The sequence below is a fragment of the Anser cygnoides genome, chromosome 12 (genome assembly GCF_040182565.1).
Source record: "Anser cygnoides isolate HZ-2024a breed goose chromosome 12, Taihu_goose_T2T_genome, whole genome shotgun sequence".
Taxonomy (NCBI): domain Eukaryota; kingdom Metazoa; phylum Chordata; class Aves; order Anseriformes; family Anatidae; genus Anser; species Anser cygnoides.
Window position 1 is genome coordinate 20,777,501 of NC_089884.1, and position 20,440 is coordinate 20,797,940.

Consider the following 20,440-nt stretch of genomic DNA (forward strand, 5'->3'; position numbering starts at 1 on the left):
GTTACAGACTTCAGCCGCAACAGGTTTTAGTTGTTCACCCTTTCTTAAAACGTTTCAGCATCTATCAGAAAGCTCCATTGCCCAGTAGTCAATAAGATCCCTTTTTTGAGACAAATACCCGTGATTCCCATGACTGGACACATATCTGTAGCAGGATATCACTTATCTGTAGCCAGTAAAGGACCAGTAGTAGTACAATTGTTGACGTTATTTCAGTTTCATTTGACCATTTTGTTCTGCCATTCAACTTTTCTCAATCCCATACATTACTTTGTTACGTTGGTCAATCCCACAGTAGACAGCTTTCAAATGTAATCAGTTGCAAGCCAGTTTGTTATGTACCAAATTCTGCATGGGCGTGCCAGGCTATTGGAGTGGCTCCCACTAGTACCATCCTGAAAAGGCATGGAAACGTGTGTCTCCACAAATGCAGTAGTCTTTATTCTCAGAGTTAAAATTAGTCTGTTGATTGAGATGGTATTTATTACATAGTGTCTTCATTTAAGCTAGTAATTGGCCAAAATTAAAATCTTAAGCCCCTCTGAATTGCAGGGTAGGAGTTTTTGTCTACATTTCTATAGTTGTCCTGATGCTTTTGTTTGTACTTTGTCAGATTCAGGGATTTTTGGGGGCATATATTTCATGGGTAGTTTTGTCACAGCAGACCAAGGTGTTAAAAGTTTCATTTAAAACTATCCATTTTCCGGTCTGTCCAGAGTGTTTATCTAGTCTGTTTAATGTTTTTGTCTTATATACTACAGGTAATTTTACTTCTGTTCACGATAGTGAAAAAACGGTGAAAAGCTGCTCTTCTTCCATACCCTATGGAATTTTTCAAGAAGTACTTGTGAAACTCCTGTCTCTTTCAAACGTGACCTATGTGTAATCCTCTGTTTCTAACAGGTGCATTGAAAATAAGTATGTCCACTCTGAAAGATGGGATGTTTTGGAGTCCTTTTCTTTAAAATCAGTGCTCCTTTGTAAGGGGTAGGTTTCCCCTACTCTCTTTCCCTGTAAAGATCTTTCCTGCAGACCTGACCTTTCTGAGATAGGATTTCTTTCTGTCAGCATTTGATGTCATGAAAATCCAACTGGTAATTTCATGTTGGTGGATATTTCATGATGGTTACAAGAGCGGTCAGTGATGCAGAGGACGTTGATCAGAAAGGATGCAAAATGCAGTAAAGCCATTTGCAGTAAAGCGTTCAACCACTCAGCAGAGTGGAGGCTAAAAGATTGGGCTTTGTTAAGAAGACTTTATGTACCTGCTGCTGCTTTGGGTTGTACGGGGGGAATGGGTAGATCTCCAGGAATCTGAAAAAGGAGATTTCACCACAGCCTCACTTTTTCCTTGCTAACTGCCCTAAGATTCAAGATAATTATTTGAACATTCTGGTGCTGAAGACTAGGTAGACAAATTGACTCTATTTATTTTGTTCCTTCTTATCCTTTATTACTGGGAATTTTGTCTTATAAAACCAAGTGTGTGAATTCATACTTACGATAGTTGTATATACTTCTGTCTTCAAGAGGATCAGTTGGTACCAAATAGACTCAACTGATTGCAACTATCTGTATGCATTTGCAATAGCATGTTATGTGTTCAGTCGATTTCATTTTATCATTATCTGCAGATTTTTGCAGCTGGATGTGTTTCCTGTACCTTAACATACACTTATTAATATATGGAACTAACATCCACATGATGGTCAGAATATTTCCAGAATGTTTTCCTGTATTTTTGTTTTTCAAGATGTTCGGTAGCTATGCCTGACCCTTACAGGCATGGCAGATGAGCTCGTGAGAACATTTTGGCTGAATTTCTGGTGATGTTCATGACGTAAAGGAGAAGTTGCTGTTGTGCTGTTAACAGAAAGAGAGAGAGAGACTAATTCTAGGACAAGGAAGGTTTCAAAATCAAAGGAGTGTTGCATGGTTGTATGAGTATATTTAAAAAAAAAAAAAGGAAAAAAAAAAGAAAAGAAAGCAAAAGAAAATATAAAAAAGGTAGAACTGCAGCAGTCTGCCTCTCCAGTGTAGAAGTGAAGCAAATGAATATGGCCTTGAATATACTTTTAAATTTTTCAACACCATATTTTGCTAACTTTAGTTCACTCTGTTGACTATTCAGTCAGACCCTTTTTAAATTAAAAAGAAATACATGGCTGAATTATTTATTAAACAAAAGGTGCTTCTGTGCATGCAGACTACCTGGTTTTTGAATTTCTTTTGGCATTGGAGTTTGCAGAAATAGAATTTGAAAAAGTAAATTGCTAATAAGCAAAGGAATGGAACAACCCTTTTTCTCCTAAAGTCTGTCTGTCTCCAAGGCAGCTAATAAACTAAGTTGTGTCTGACTAGTCACATGAAAAAAAAAAAAAAAAAAAGCTAGATCTGCATTCAAATGTGCAATTTTGACCTTACTGTGAAGTTGTTTCTTCAGTTTGGTAGGCTTCATATAGACAAAATGTTATTAATTTCAGGTAGAGAAATGTGTTTGCAAATAAGTTAGTCTGGATTATTTCCTGATTTTATAGATAGTCCTGATGGGCTAAAATATATATTTGCTGGTGAACTAATGTGGAAGAACAGTGAACTAGTGGAAGGAGGCATTCAAAAACTGTACCATGTTACAGTCAGACTGTACGTCCCACCATGTCACTAGTTCACCTTAGGGTGATAAGTACTTTGTACAACTGCTTTTGTTTTTCTCAGTACTATGCATTACTGCCTTTGTGTTGGTAATCCAGCTTTATGTAAAGCCAGTGTTTCTTGTATTTTTGAAGGAATGTTGCTTCCAAACACCTGATATTTTCTTTTCTCATCCCCTTCCCCAGAGGAAAACAGCTTCTAGCTTTTTGTCTGGACTTAAATCACAGTGGTCGCAGGGAAAATGTAATGTCAGGAAAACTCTGAGACCTTCTGTAAGTCTGTGAGCTGTGATCTCAATAAATTGCTTAAAAATTAAGGGGCTGTTTACCTAGTATTGAAAGAGGAATTAACTCACTGAATCTGAGGGACCATCTGTCTGAGAAGTTATTTCTCATCCCTGATGTTGTATATAACTAGCTAGGATTACAGTGATATGAGAAGTGTAATGGGCACGAAAGGCCAGCCATGGCAGAAAAGAGACTTCAGATGAAGGTTCATGAGACCTGCCAGGGCTTTGAAGAGCTCCCAGTCCCACCGGTGTGGAGGGTATTTGCAAGGCCATAGCTGCTGAGCACGGAGCTCAGAAGAGGCCTGTGGAAGGAAAGCAGTGAGCAGTAGCAAGTGTCCGGGCACACCCTGGCTTTGATATCTACAGATGGAGAACTAAAAGATGGCAGGGCCACAGTCCAACACCACCACATGTAAAATAAGGCTCAGGATTTATATAACTCAGTTCCAGCATACTGACGTGCATGGCCACAGTCCAACTCCAACACATGCAAAATTAGTTTCAAGATCATTCCAGCATACTGAAGCCTATGCCTAAACCAGTTATTGCCACAAGCTCAGCTAAATCAGAGGAGGGTTCAAAATACAGTATTTTTTCCTCTTTCTTTACCCAGATAGTTCAGATGAAAAATTGTATATTTTCATAGTAGAAAATGGAGATTGGATTATTGATATATTAGCTCCATATGCACTATTTCTTACTTTTATAGCCTACAAATAGCATGTTAATATTAGCGTACTCTAAGGCTATTTTACAAAACATGGGTACAGGTTGACCTACTAATGTACCTTTTGAGATGCGTCATTAGTATAAAATAATTAATGAGTGCATTCATATGATATCATGTTATAAGACATCTTGGTCCCAATATGTCTGCAATCCACTGTGAAACCAATGAGGAAGAAAAAAATACTAAGCAGTTAAAGGATCCTTTCTCAGCACTAGAAGTAATGAATTTAATCAATATTTTTCCATTATAGCAAAACTCATGTAATTAACATATTTTATTTTTAGAAAGAGGTTGCTAATAAAATTGTCTCAGCAGTTCAGGATTGCTTATAAGTATTTCTTCAAATATGACTTTTTTTTTTTTTAAATGCAGAAAGAAGTTGGAAATTATACTTAAGTGGCAAGTACCAAAAAAGTTAATGGGAGAAAAATTATTTACAGAGGTATTTGTATTAGCTCAAAGCAGTCATTTAGTTTGGAGGCAGCACTGGAAAGTAAAATTTAAGAAAATAAAGTCTGTACTGTCACAATCTGTCCAAGTGTTGTATCACACACTGTGACATTATCCACTTTTTGGAGACTTTGTCAGCACGTCTGTAATCAGTAATCTGTAAAAGGAATGACAGACTTCTCTTTCTTTTTGTTGAGGGAAAATTAGTAATTTACCTACTTTAACCTGTACAGTTGTTTTTATGAGACTGATTCTAGTGTTGGTTTCTTTCTTACTGGGGTCTACAGAAAGATGATCCTGTGACATTTTCAGTAATTTACATTTTTCTTTATTAGAAGAAGTTTTTATAAAAGCTGATAATGTGCTACCAGCACTTCTATCCTGATTTTACCAACCTATGATAAGATAATAATTATGAAAAGGGTGTTTCTTAATCCATAGAGTGAAAAAACTTCTGTAATAAGACCTGAGGCCCCAAGACCTACTTATAATGTGGCCAAGTCTGTGGTTCTGACTTGAAAATTTATTTATTTTTTTTATTGTCTAAGCCCAGCAACTCAAGGTGAAACTTGGCCTGTATAGTTATTAAATATTTCCATACAATTACTCAAAAGATTTTAAAAGATATTTAATGAATTTTGAAAACTGTGTGGAGCTGGTTGTTAATTTCTGCTTTTTAGAGTCTCACAGACTCTATATTTTTGGGCACATTGGACAAGTCACAGAAAATGAATTCTGTACTGCTCTCTTCCACCCAGATTCACCATCTTCTCTACAATTTACTGACGGTCTTGGATTTCCTTCTTAGTGTGGCCTGTACTAAATGGTTCTGCTGTCCCACAAGTGTAGTAGGAATAAGATAGAGGTTGTAATGAAGTATACCTTACCTGTTTGGTTTATAAGTAGGTAAAGATGCTGAAATGTGGAAGAAACAGGCTAAGTATGGAAGCAAGAAGGCGGCAATATATTCATTCACAGAAGTCCAGTTAATGGTTATTTTAGTTGATTAGCTAGCAACTTCATTTTCTCCCTCATGAAATTGCCTCCACAGATCCTTACTTCTGGAGCTTAATCAGCAGTAGCAATCCATCCCAGGAGTGGGAGATCAGGAGTACTTAATTAAAGAGGGACTGTAAGGCAACTCTCCCAAATTGGATATCTGATCTAGCCTTGGCATCAGGAGAGCAATGGTAGGTAAGAGTGTTTATCAAGCTCCATGTAGCCACTCTGCAAATCTCAGAGATGGGAATATGATGCAGACAGCCTGTAGAAGCTGCTATAACCTGAGTAATATGGGCTTTAAGGCCATCTGGTACCTGAACACCTGCCTACAAATAACACACAAATCCAAAAGATGATCCAGTTGGATAGCTTCTCTGCTGAGATTCCCTATTGGAATTTTCTCCAAAAGCAGTAAACAATCTGTATGAAGTGCAGAAAGACCTCGTCCTATCTGGTCAGTAACCAAGTGCCCATTTCAAATCTAAGGCCAGGATCAAAGCTAACTCGGGGGAGTCAGGGTTTGAGTAGGAAAACTAGTGAGACAGACAGGCTTACATGTGAAAGGCAGACTGTTGTTGGCATGAACATTGGGGAATAACCCAGAATACTCTAAGCCTGTTTAAAAAATAAGAGGAGAAAAACACGGAAAGGTCAGTCGCATGGAAGGTTTGGGAGCTTGCATTACTGTCAGAAGTGCAAGTGAGCACTACTGTAAATTTTGAGGATAGATTAGAAGGAACATTGGCAATACACCAAGAAAAGATCCATAGGTACGTTTAAGCCCACAGCAGGTGATCCAAAGAGTGCTTTACTTGTAAATAAATGTATTCTGTACAGAGAAGTACAATAAGGTGTCCTGGCAGCTCAGATGTGCGCTTCTGAAGGAACTAAGAGCAAACAGAAGCTCATCGCTGTGAGTAACTAATGTTACATTCAAGATAGCAAACAGATCCATTGTTACATAAATGAAGAAGTACATCTTTATCTATACAGTCAAACTAAAGAAGTAGGATGTCAAAGCCATGGTACTGGAATAACTGAACTGGAAAGCCAGTGAAGGGGTTGTGTGGTTCAAGAGTCTTGCACACAAAGGATTTAGGAAAAAAAGTATTCCAGGATCTTGGAAGAAAGTAGCAAAGATGGTATTAGTGGGAACAATGTAGTCATTTGCTGCAAACTCAGCTCTTATTAGCTGGACTTTACAGGTGATCTCTAGTGGTGATCTCTGTGTATTCCTGATGTTTGTTTACTTCAGTGAAGGACTTTACTTTGGTCTGATTGCATAAATTGCATTTTTTAATTATATCGCTGGGGCATGCACTTCAGAATAGCCCTAAAAGTCATAAGCATTGGAAACAATCTGAAGATGTTCAATATGCCTTCATGTGCCTACATTCCAAAAATTTCTTCTGTACTCTCTTCAGTCTCATTTTGATTCAATTTTAGTGGAATGAGTATTTCAATAACATGCTAAGGTATTGATTTGAATCTAAGTGTTGAAGCATCATTGAGTTCTGTAGGCCTGGAGAGGTATACAGGTGCAAGATCAAAGTCTCAAGCTTACTTTCTTCTTATGATGAGCTAAGAGAATGTGTGATGGTTTACAGGATAATGATATTTAACTGTAATCTTCTCGGGGCATGGACTACATTCTGTTGATTTTGTACAACTGAACTAAGTATCACTCATTAATAAAACAGTACAGCAAATGAACTATTTTGTTTTTTATTAACTATTTGAATTTTACACAGTATTTCATTTTAAATAAGTATAAAATCATACCCTAAAATGGTAAGATGTAATTGCTGATCATGTATCTCTTTGTTCCAGACACTTTTATAAAAGTGTATGTATTATGTATGATGTGACCTTCAAATGTCATGAATGCGTTGTGCAATAAACTGTCAATATTTGTGGCTATAAGGTACTAGATGACTTTTACAATAATTGGAACAGCTTTATTAAAAGCTTGGATCACTCAGCTGGTTAAAGAGAAAGACACAGGCCAGTGTTCATCTGGGAGTTTCCTTCTGCCAACTGTTAAATGAAAGAAATTGTAAGATACTTAACTTTTTTTTTACTTTTTTTTTTTTTTTTTTTTTAAGAAAGAGTAAAAAAGGTCTCTTGGAAAAAAAAACAGTCTATTCAAAAAAATCTTTGTTTATAATATGAATTCTCAGTCCAAACAGAGCCATTGTAAGTTAATGGCAAGTAATTAACCCTGTTTTTTTTAAGTACTATATCTGATTTTGTCTTTTGGTCACAGGATTCTTCAAACAAATCAGACAGCTAAAAAGATGTACTCAGAAACTGTGTTTGAACTTTGATTATCTTAAAAGGTTTTAAAGATTTAGAACAATTTGCAAAGTAAGACTACTAGGAACTCTAAAGCAAAAACTCTGTAGGGAATTTGATTAAAATGAAAAGAGGATAAGAAACGTTTTGTGATAAACAGCTTAATTTTGGTTAAATGTCTGTTGTGTCTCTTTATGCTGTATATACAGACTCTTGCATATTTCTCAGAATGTGTACCACACTAAAAAGCATTGTAATATAACCAAAATTTGCATACATGCTGTAGTGTTGTGTAACCCATGGCATGTGAAAACCACCAGTCATCCTCTGTGTCAAAAGTATGGGCTTAAGGTGTGTGCGCTGTCCCAAGTTGCCAGCATGCTAGTTACTAAGAAATTGCTTAAAATATTTTGGCTCGTCTTCTCTTGAGCTTGAAATAACTCCTAGGGAGTTCCCTTGTAGTTGGTGGTATTGGCTATAACTGCTGTGTGCTCACTTCTAGATGTGGCAAATCTTTCCTGGTGTAAATTGATGTGGGCATTTTACTTCAGTTTAATTTAGCTTGTACTTTAAATTTAAATCTGCTAAAGCACGCAGTGGTAGCACAGGCAGGGCAACTGTGAATTTTGTTTGCTTGTGCGGTTCGGAGGGCTGAGTGGGAAGTCTGATGTCAGAAGTGGTATCTCTTTATTTACCAGTGGAACCTTTGGTATAATCTTTATTTCTAATAATACAAACAATGTGAATGCTGTTTTCTCACTAGTAGGCCTCCTTTCCAATTCTCGTCTAAAATAGCTCTCTGTTTAAACAAATTCTCTGCCAATCTATATTAATGTTCCACAGTTTAAGATTCCCATATATGGTCATTATAAAACCTAAATCCTTGATGAAACAATAGAGACAGCAAGTTGTTCCTGACCTAAGACATTAGTAACTCTTTCCGGAGGCCTAAAATATAACTGTAATATTCAGTAATATTAGACTTTTATTTTAAGCCATGAACTTCACTAGCAAAAAGTGTAGTAACATCTGCTAACAGGATTCTAATTTCAGATTTGTAAGCACTGGGGCAGATTCTAGTCTCACATCTAAGCATACTATCGAAGCTACTTCAGGTAACTGAAAAAAATATGATTAATTATAACCCTATTTTCCACTATTTTCAATCTTATTCATGTTTTCTCTAAGGAATTGGCAAGAAAGGTAAAGCATGTTTTCCCAGAAACTTTTGTATCCTTTACTTCTTCCCAGGGAACAGGGTGGTCAGAGTCTAGGCATACTTGCATAAAGATTACAGCAGTGACAGGATTAAAATATTGAATATCTTCTAACTCTCTTCTTGACATTCGATTCAGAATAAATTTTTTCCTGCTAAAGTAAGTAGTTGTACATAAGGTGGGATTATCAGGGTGGTTTATACATTTAATTTTTCTTTTTTTAAATAACCATGGTCATTGCCACTTCATGTTGCACCATGTTTCATTAAGTTTTGAAGACAGCTTAAAAGAACTGCAAATATTTTGAATTTCTGAAATATACAGAAACGTGGGATTATGTGCATCTTTAAAGGCTTTTGGCCACCCTTTCAAAGGGTTCTTTAATAATGACTGAAAAATGTGCAAGAGCAAACACATTTGTGATTACCTATTTTGTGAGTTGATTACCTTTTCCATGTGATTGCCTGTTTTTGGCTAATTTGGCAATCCTTGTGTTGAAAAATTCCAACTGACTTCACTGATAATTTAGTCTGTGTGAGGACTGCAATTTAGCTCCTTTGAACATGAAAGTACCTCTTTGTGAATCCCTGTACTTTCACATACACGCAGCAAATAAATGCTCTTGTAAAATTTATGGGACATGTATGTAGATGCTCCTTTGAATATTTGCTGTTCATATGACAGAAGTCAGTGCTATTACCTAACCAACTGAAAACATGCTTCTTTTTACAAAACAGTCAGTCCTTTTCTAATCAAGTTTATAAACTCCTCCCACAAAGGTAGGCCAGTCTTACAGAAAACATACAGAAATTTCAAAACCAAAAAAATATTCATATGACTGACTCTGCTCTGAGTACACAGACTTGTTATCTACCTATGTATGTATTCTCTTTTCTAGAAATATCCACTGAAGTTGGCATTGTGCCCCAGTGGGGTCCGTATCCTTGTGCTGAGGCCACTGATAGTTGTGACAGTAGCTCATTTCTGAGTTGATAATTTCTGATTCCTAGTAAGATACTTGCTGTAAAAAGAGGATTCATCAGTGTACTTCTCACTTATTTTCTTTTAACCTGCTACTGTAAAAGTGTTCCTGGCTCAAAATTGCTTCCTGGTGTTATCTGGCTCTGAGGAAATCTGTACTGCAGGGAACGTGGACACAGCCTGCAGCCCTGTGCAGCTCCTCTCCAGTGCTGGCTTTTCATCCTTCCTCTCCAGAGAGGGGGGCTTCTGTCTGATGAAGGGCTAGTCCTACAGCTAGTCCTGCAAGTACTGGTCTTATGGCTTGCTCAATTTTCATTTCAGTCTGTGTGGTAAATAGACTCGTTCACGTTTTGGCCAAATCAGCTCTTTGATTATGTAGCTAATTACCACCTTCTGATATGGATGTTAAAGTGAAGTTTCTTTCCTTGCACTCGTCCCATGGCAGTCACTAAGTGACAGCCACAGAACGGTAGCTCTTGAAGGCAAAGCCAATGGCTGTTGCATCTGAGTCCTTCATAGGGGATTGTCACCACCTGTAAGCTGTGAAGAGCATTCAGCCAGGCCTAGATGTTTTTTGCTATTTGTTCAAGGCACAGAGTGCAGGTGGGTGGATGGCTATGCTAGGGGTGGTGTGAACTACCTGCCTCTGTGTGAGCCTCTGGCCATGAGACTCTCCCATGTCCCTTTTCACCATGGCACAGTTCAAGGCTGCCCTGATGAATCCCCGTCGTGCCAAAGACAGGTTCCACAGCAAACTGAGAGCAGCTTGAGGTGAGCACTTACAGCTGACCACACAAGTGGCTGCAGAATGAATCGGGACTTTATGGTCACCCAAGGCATGGTACACAAGATGTGTCCCAGCACGTCTCCCCTAGAAGCTGCTTCATGGCTGCGTGCCATGCTGAGGAGGTGTATCTGCCTGTCCATCGGCTGTGTGTGGCAGGTCTCACAGGTGTGGCCTTTTCCTTGCTCTGACACAAAGACAGGTTTCTCATTTAGAACTGAATGTTGCTTTTTGCAGTTCTACACGTGGCTTTTGCTGTGAGCAAAGTGAAAGAAAAGCTCAGTGAAAGTAAGTTCAGATACAAGGCTTGGAAGCTGCACATCTAGCCTGTAACTCTACACAATATTTCATACCCGGTTCTGTTATTTCCTGCACTTGAATCAGGAAAGGTAGGGATGGGCAGGAAGACATTCAGGACATAGACCTGCCTATAATGGAAGTAGGTAGTAAAAAAAGAAGCCTAATCTCATGTGCATCGAGTGCACATCATGTAGACCGCATAACTCAGTGAACCACAATGACTGCAAGATAAGTAACTGTTCTCTTTCCTTCCTGATCTTTTATCCTCAGAATTGAGCAGCCTGAAGACCATAGCTCAAATCCCAAGTAACTCATAGATGGATTTGGTGGGGCTAATCCTAGTTCTGCTGGCCTGTAAAACATTACCACAGTTCTGCACGCTTTAACATAACTGAGAGTTTGTGCTTAGGAAGAGGGTAACAAAGCAGGAGAAAGGGGCACATCTGAGGTGCAGCAGAAATGACTATTGGTAAAGTAGAAGATTTTTCATTCTGCCCATATATTGTTTTTGGCTTAACCTATAATCACCAGTTTGCCTCATAACTCTTTCCTTGCTAATCACTTATCCTTTTTCTGTTTCACATTTTTTCCCCCTTCACTGTCCATTCGTTGTTTTAAGAGAGTCAGTATAAAAAACTTGACAGCAGTGAGATGTAAATGCATTTTAAAGTTAAGCGTATTTTAAACTTAAGTGCCTTGACAAATAGGTACAATTTGCCAAAACAGGGCCGTAGTAAGAAGTTGGGGTAGCATTTTATGGGGACAGACGGCATCCTTGAACATATCTTTTCATTGTTGGAAATAAAAGGACTTAGATGTAAAGCTGTTCATTCAGGTAGTGATGGCCTCCAGTGCCTCGGTGGGCTTTGTAGGCTGAGGAATTCAAAAGAAAACCCCTCAGCCCAGCTTTAAAGTCTTAGGAATGCTTTCACTGTGGGAAGAAAAATTCTTCAAGGTAAGGCCCCTGTTGGAGCAAAGCCTTTGGAACTATCTACTGTATGTCTATTTAAATCTAAAAGAAAACTCTTCAGACCACCCACATCTTTCTTTGCTTCATTGTTGTTTTCAGTTTGCTTTTTCAGAGGGATTAGTGCTAGAGTAAACTCCATCGTCTCGCTGCCTTGAAAAAATTCAATTTTGTGTAAAGTGAAAATTAGACTCTTAAATCTGCAAAGCGAGCTGTTTATCTTACAAATTTATTCTTTTTTATTGGGCCACACATATTCTAGATAGAAAGATAAAAGGCAAATGGATAACAGGCCATCATTTAGAGTGACATTTAGCAAAACATAACTAGTAGACTCATTCGGTAAATTCCTCCTGAGTGGCTTGTTAGCTTTATCTATATATTTATCTATAATGCTCATACAGTATTTATTGAAAATGAAAATAAAATCCCACCATTTATCATCAACATTCCATATTTTGCACTTCAGAAATGCTTTTTGCACTCAGGAATTCTTTTTCTCCTGAAGCAGTTTAGGATGTGGTTATATACAACTATTGAGGAGAAAAAAAGTGGAAAATCTAAACTCTTTAGGAAAGTTGAAATTATAGACTAGCACCTATGTACGCTTTTCTGGATTCTGAAAGACAAAATAAACTCTGCATTATGTTTCTTTACATACATGTGAATAATTCAAAATGACAGTTACTAGCCTTGTAACCGAAATAGTGTGCTATAACTCTGCGGTCTAAGAGCAGTCAGAAAGTATTAAACAAGAATGTCATTTTCAAGAATCAGATTTTGCCTGTTGATTATTAACAATAGCTTGATGACATACGTGACTAAGATAAGCATTTATACTTTCTTTTCTTTTTTTTTTTTTTTTTTTGGTCACCCCCTTCTTTCAGCTTTAAGTGAAAGTGTTTAGAGTGACCATTTTATAATAAATAATGAAATTCTTGTTAGTTTTACCTTTTCCAGTAATGTGGTATTTGGGTCTCTGCTCTTCTGTGAGCAGTTTTTATTAGAGCCAAATGTTAAGTTTTTTTTATGTTCCATCACTTCCATTTAAAAGACAACGCTGTTTAAACTGCACTGTTTCCTGACAGCTTTAGTTACATATCAAATGGGTAGAGACAGAGCATTTTCGGTCACTAGTTTATGGTTGAAATAGTCGAGACTTTGCATGCAGATTTTAACTACCTACTCCCCACCTCAATACAGACCTCATAACTCAGCTTTTGCACACAGGTATGGTAATGTGTCCATGTGTATTGTATCTCTGTGGTGTGCCAGTATCGTAAATCTATTTCAGAATTTCAACATGTGCCATGATACTCTTTGGTGATAATGTGAATTGATACCTGTATGTGATATTACATGACCCTGTAAGTACAAGGTGAAAGCTGAGTCTTCTGTGGTTCAAGTAATGACTTTTTAAAAATGCTCAATGTTTTATAATATTTATATCAGTCTTTTGCAAGTTATTTTGTCCATAGTCTGCTTGAATAATAGCAGCTTCTTCAGGGTGGCTGAGAATGACTGTTTCTTTATATCAGGAGAGAGAAAAGATGTCCTGGAGTCTCACCCATTGTATTACAAAGCAAAGAGTAACTGCAGCCATGAAGATCGAAGGAGAAAACTCAGTAGCTGTGAGTGAGAGGGCATAAGAATCCCCCCTCATCTGACCAATTTTTCCATTGGCTTTCCCATGATATTAGGTCACTCACTAGGTCAGGCATCATTACTCTAATGTTGAAGTATTGCAGAAGAAAGTTGGTTAGCTTTGTGTGTAGTCATTGCCACTTCTGTTGGACTCATCACTGCGATTCCATTTTTATGGAAGGTTTTTACATGCTGATGCAACCTTTTTCCATCTAAAAACATGCACATTTTTACAATACTTATAAACTAAATAGATTCAACAAAACAACAATTTAAAACTTTTGGGGAAAAATTAATAGGAACTAAGCAAAAGAAGAAATCAAACCAGCTGCTGACACAGCTGTTTCTTTTCTTGTATAATTTGGTTCAATATAAAGGTACCATATGCTGCTTAAAATGATGATAGGAAAGATGAAATAATTTAAGAGAATAACAAGAAAATACATGAATTGTCAGCATTCTGTCAGATTTAAAGAATGAAATAGACAGGTGTAGTATTGACATGTTTAACTTTGTGTTTTGTTAGCAGTTTTAGTGAGAACAACTTCTGACGTGCTGAAGTGATGTGAGAACATTTCTGTGTTGCAGACATTGGAGAAGAAGCTGGGAGATCTGTAGGAGTCCAACAGCCAGCTTTACTGAGAGACAGGAGCCTTGGTTCTGCCATGAAAGACTGCCCATATTGTGGAAAAACTTTCAGAACATCACATCACTTAAAGGTCCACTTGAGAATACATACAGGTGAGAGGAACAAGAGGAGCGGAGCACTGTCGACACAAGCAATGTGTGTATGTGGGTTAACATAATATGTGGCTAGAAGCCTTAATTCCCAGTGTAGATTTGGACTCATTAGTTGGAAAGTCTTTTGAGAAAGATATATGACAGTCTTAAATAAAAGCACAAGGAATGTGTTGTTGGATAAAGACCACTTTAATAGAATCATCTTTTCCCAGTTGAGGTTATTTCTGTCTCCTTCCCTGCTTCATCACTGTTTCCTTCAATTACCCTTGTCCTTCAATAGGCATAAGCCTATTGGTTTCAGACTTAGTTATATTAACTGCTTCAAAGGCCTTCCTTAGCATCTACTTAGGGATTCTGTATGTTTTGCTCAGAGTTACTATTTTTGCACAATTTAACGTGCTCATTTTTAACCTCTCACTGTTCATATGAATACATCAGCTTCATGGATTCATGGATCTGCTTTTTTTTTTTTTTTTTTTGTGCTAGAACTAACCCAACTTACTACTTGGACATAGTAATACTTAACATGTTTTAAGCATGGGAAGAAAACTTGCCACATTTTATTTTAATAAGAAAACCAGACTTTCTATTCTACAGAGACTTACTACTGGTCTAGATTCTTTCTTTATTTTTGTATGTCACTGCTCTAGATACTAAAAAAAATGTAACCACTCCAATTAAATTATAATACCATGTTTGCTTAAAAGTGTATATGTGCATGGTAGAGTTCACACAGAGACACTATATATTTAGGAAGGCTTACTATCTCCATAGTTAGGATCTGACATACAGTATTGGCATCCTCAGGTCCTGCTGATGTCACTTGAGATTCTGTCTATGGTCAACCTGATATTGTTTTCTTTCAAGTCTTAGGTATTGTGGTGTGCTCTGGGAGGGCGTGCAAAGCTGGAGATTTAGGACACTTGGTTTTGTAAACAGGTGCAGTGGGCAGTGCAGTTGTGGAGTCATTCATTTTCTTTTTAAGATACTTTAAACGAATTTCGGAATGTTACTGCTATTTTTCTAATTGATAGATAAAACAAATTGCATGAAGAAATACTTTTCAGTTATACCTCTTGCTTGAAAAATGTCAACAGAATTTTTTATTTCACTGAGGTAGCAGATAAGCAGTATTTGCCTCCCTTCCCAAAACTGAAGGAAATATGAAACTTCAAACCTTATGTGTTTGCTCTCTAATGTAGTGAAAACAAACCATGGTAGTTATTTTATTGGGAAATAATCCTGTAACTATTTAAACAATTTGACATTTTTGCTAATGGAGAAGCAAAGGAAAATTCTTTAAAATAACCTGAGTATACCCATCTTTCCTTTTGCTTTATTATATAGTGGTCATTTTTTTGTTGTTATAAAGATGACAATGATTACGCATTTGGTATTTGTGGCTTAGAACTAATGGAAAGTAAATTAATTGAGATGGAAATATTCCATAGAAATTGCATATTAAAAGTTACTAAAAATTAAAACAAGAACAACTAAAGCATGTATGAAATAACACACACAAAAAAAGAAAACATTATATAGACTATTGAAACAACATTTGCAATACATTTAAAATGCATTATAATTTTAAAATAGATAAAAATCAATTTCCATTAGGTTGAGAACAAAGTATTTGTAAATAATGACAAGAGTATGTTTAAATGGAGCGGTGTTTTACATATTGAAAATAATCGTAATAAATATTATAAAAATGTAAATTGGCAAATTACTAGAGTTATTAAATAAAAATTAAGTTGCTCTGCAGTAAATGGAAATGATGTAATAGATACCAGTTATTAAACAAATATTGGTTAGCTCATACTTAACAGGGACAGTTTCCTGCTTTTTATGTCACACTCTGTCTTTATTATATGCCTGGATCATATAACTGACTGATAAAAAACACTTTACTGTGTTTCTCCACTACATTAACTCAATTACTGTTCTTGTTCTCACAGCACCTGTTTTTTAGAGATGAGCTCAAGCAGTTCAGCAGAAGTCAGGTTCCTTCGAACATCTGTGTGTTTGGAGGCACATGAGTAGGTTGGTTTGGTACGCATGCCAACACAAGACCCAAAGTCTGATCCAGCCAGGAGGTGCTTCTGTGGCAATTGGCCCAAAAAAGCTAGAGAAGCTGTTTCATCCCTCACAAGAGGAGGAAGCTATGCTCTGTTATAAAAGAATTAGCTACTGACTTGGGTTGCTTATTTTTTTCCTTTGGATATTTATGGTTGCAACCTTCTCAACACAGGGGCTCAATGTCTGTGTAGTTTGCTATCACATAAGCTTCTCAAAACAAAGCAGCAACAACAAAAAACACACCAAAAACTCATTTGAGTGCCAACACACAGTTGTAGAGGTTTCTTCTTATTTTCTAATGCAATGATATTCAGCCATGAACAGCTTTAAGGGGATGAGAATAAGATATGATGTCTGCTTGTTGCCGTACAAAAAGAAGAAAAGGGCATAATTATGTAAAATCAGAGTTTATCCTCTTTCTTGCTCTCAAAACAGTTGAAGGGCTAGTTTCCTAGCACAGCCATGACAGAAGAGAGGAAGAACTCTCAGGGCAAAATCTTCCAGAGCCTCATGGCTTAGAAAGGAAAGAAAGAATTCCCCATAACCCTCCTAAATTACTTGTTTATATTGACTAGGGGATAGAGATGGGCTGTGTGGTCCTGCTTCTTCAAAACTACCTACTTCAACTCACAAAAACTCAGTGTGAAGAGACAGAAACAGGGAAAGTGTGTATTTGCCCCATGTGAAATTGGGAAGAGATTTTGTTAAAGCGCGGAAGCTATACTGCTCAAAGTAAAAATTTGACCTTGTGTCTAAAATTATAGTGAATACAGACTTTTGCAAAGCATGAAGAAAAATAAATTGATAAATAGATCTGCTTTTTTTTCTTTCTTTCTTTTTTTTTTTTTTTTTTTTCAGAAACTAGCAAGAATAATAGTATCCCAAAAATATTTTACGGAAAAAAAAAAAAAAAGAAAATGCAAAAATTCAAAGTATATCACAGTAATGAAATAGAATGTATTAGGAAAGACAATTGAATGCTTTGGTGATTTTAGTTGCTTAGTTATGACCCCATACTTATACAATTCTCCAGTACTGAATATCTTTTGTATTCTGTTTCCAACAAGCCAGAGAATAGTGTCATTCTTCTTTTAAGAATTCCAGAACAATGTCAGTGATGGCGTTTGAAAAGGAATGAGGGTCCAGTGGTTAGGATATCTGTCTAGGAAAAGAACAAACTGGATTCAGGTTGTAACTCACAGTAAGATGGGTGGACTAGCCACTTTGTGACTCATCTTCCTGGTTATAAAATAATGGTAATACAGCTGTGAAGGTTATAACACAGACAGCTCAGAGGTGCTCAGACTAAGAGAAGGAAAACTTTCTTATGTAAAATATCTCAGACCAATAATATGCCACATCCGGACTTTGCATTTTTCCCCTCTGCAGGCAGCAATTTAGGGTTCCATCGTTCAAGGAGCTGAGTGTCTTCTATATGTTCTTGAGCATTCTCAATTCCCACCAAAACCAATTAGATGTGTTGTTTTTATGTTACATGCCTGGGACTTTGGACAGCACAGAAATAGTTAAACGTAAAAAATTAAAATTTCATATGTTCTGCTTTTGGCAAGCAACATACTATGTAGGGGCTCTAGGACCTCTTGCACTTCGCATTAGCATTCAGAAACTGCTGCAGATGTGGACCAGTTTGGGTTTGTGTCCTCAGCTATATTTCCTGTATCACTGGCACTGTTAAATCCCTTGTGTGATGAAAACAGAATAACGTGCATGAGCAAAGTATAGCCCTGAAAAAGGTTTGGATTGTGCTAAACTGAAGAAACCTAAGACAGATAGGGGTAGAAAGAAGCAGTTTAGCAAGGTTGTGTCCATTAGCTGAAAGTATGTTATGATATGGCTGATATACATCTTACAAGTATTACATGTATTATATTTACAGTGTTAACTGCAGTTTCCCTTGGAAATGTGACTAGCCAATTTTAAAACTTGCTTAGATGAACTGATGAAATACAGTAAAAATGGTGCTGTTTTAAATGAATTCAATTCACATTTTCTTCCTAAAAAAAGACTGCCTGTTGCCATTCTCTGAAGGCTCTTGTAGTGGGATGAGCAACATGAATAATTAAGGAAAATGGGTATGTGTGCTCCAAGAGGAGACAATTTTGGTATTGAACATCCTTTATTCTTACATTTCTAAGAAGAACTAAAAGGACTTTTCATTTCTGTAGATTTCTCCAGATTTCCCATCCTTAACATTGTACAGTATGCCTTTTCTCCTGTCTTAATGACGTCCCAAACTTTTGTTGAAAATAATTGATTGAATTTAAATTTCCTTAAAAGTTTAAGAGGTAATGTTACAGTATAAATTTCCTACCAAACACTAAGTAGGGAAATATCCATTAGTGAAATTAACTACAGTTTCTAGGTAGCTAACAATGTGCAGTATACAGTAGGGCATGGCTAATGAACACTGCAGTGGGTGATATTTCATTATACAAATTAATGCTCACATTTTAATGGGAAAGTCACATAATGAATCTCAGCTTCAGTGACAGCAATTAGAGACACAGATTGTCCCCTTCTGGACAAGACACTGTTTAGCAATAAGCAGCTGTGTAAAAAGTCTTCAGGTTTACAACATATATATATATATGCTTTGGGGGAATTAGTGTGCAGTTTATATTAATGTACTGAATCTTCCCTGCAAAGGAACAACTGTATTTATCTGTCTGCATTTTAACTAAGTAAAGACATGTAAAAAGACTAAATAAATACTGTAGATGAGATATAAATAAATGAGAATATTCAATTATAAAACTTTATAAAAATTAAAATATTTTGTCGTAATACCTAGTGCACAATTTAAAAATCTTTAATAAACTGAGTGAAAAGCATCACAAGTCTGTCCTCTTAAAGGGTAGAGGTAGTTTAATCATATATAATAGAGAAAAATAGCTAGTAAAGGAAAGTAGTAAAGAGAAGAAGTTAACTAGTATTTCTGACAAACAGATTAATTGTATGGTGAAACATGTGCAGGATCCAAAAATAATCCTACAGAACTTTTGATATTCCATTTGGTTTAAAAACTGTGAAGTGAATGATTAGAATGATAAAAGAAATTACCATGTAAGAATAGGCATAATAATGAACTAATTAAACCATACAGCAATTCATTTCTAAAATATCTACTGCACAATGAATAAAATAGGTTATCAATAACTGTTTCAATGGTAAAATAAAAAATGCTATAAAATGTTTTCAATATTTTCATTAAGCAGTATTCTCTGGAATTATAAGATGTTTGATTTCATTTGCTTTGCATGAGAGAAAACCAAAGCATGTTTAGAAATGTATAGTATCCAACTGAGACACACATTGTCCCTGAGTATCCGTCAAAACCTTGCTACTGCCTGCTGGAGTATTAGGTACGGGGTTCTTGCATTGATGCATGGACCTCACTGTGCTGAGGAGCAGAGAGGCACAGCCCACAGGCAAACTCCATGAGAAATCTGTTTTTTAATAAAGGTTGGAGGGCTTTCAGTGGGGAACGGGTGTGTAGGGTGCATTACAGATTTTTAAAAAGCTGCATGTTAAATATAAAAAATGAACAAATAATCTCACAGCGGTAAATATAAATCAACAATTAAGAAGTATAGAGATTTTGGTAAGGGGAACTAAAAGAAACAGTAAAGATATGTACATGGATATTATGGTTACAGAGTACAAGGTAACTTCTGTAGATCTTGCAGGTTTAACACTTGGTATCTTGCTAAGAATGGCCAAAATGGGTAAAAAATTATTATGGTAGGGAAGACTAAATACTCTTCTGCTCTGTTCTCAGAAATAAGCATGATGGGCTTTTATAAGTATTTTCCAGTGATGCAGTTCTGCTATTAAGTACTGAGGCTATTATACTGTAGCCCACTACATTTTAATATTTTTTAGAATGAATTAGACTGGATAACTTGCAGATAAAGTCTTAAAAACCCTGGCTGAAGAGCTCTCCAAATCATTAAAATTCATTTAAAAAAAAAAAAAAAAAGGAAAGAAAAAAAAGCTTCAGCTATTCTAGAGCTATTCTAGTTTTTCCAAACCCAAAGAATAGTAAGACCTTGAAATTATAAATGGACTACCCATTGATGTAAGTTTTAGGTAAAATTACAGAATTAATTTGGTAAATAATTAAGAACTGGTAACATAGTTAATGCCAGTCAATTTTATTTTATGAAAGTAAGTTTTATCAAGTTTCTTACGGTTCTCTCAAGGCTTGTGAAAATAACTTGTTCTATGTGACATTTGCCCCCAAACCAACAGTATACACAGACAAAGTGGTACATAACCTGGCAGTCCC

At 36.4% G+C, this 20,440-nt stretch overlaps 1 protein-coding gene across 21 annotated transcripts in view; it reads left to right on the forward strand.

The window, feature by feature from the left end:
* ZNF536 (zinc finger protein 536) overlaps nt 1-20,440 on the forward strand; it is a 343,101-nt gene that overhangs the window by 197,155 nt on the left and 125,506 nt on the right. For 20 of the 21 annotated variants that reach the window (XM_048073316.2, XM_048073327.2, XM_048073325.2 and 17 more), the window contains one exon: nt 13,900-14,052. The exons of the other annotated variant lie outside the window; for it this stretch is intronic. In XM_048073316.2, the coding sequence (XP_047929273.2) occupies nt 13,900-14,052 (153 nt within the window). The remainder of the gene's footprint in view (nt 1-13,899; nt 14,053-20,440) is intronic. 21 annotated transcript variants of the gene reach the window in all.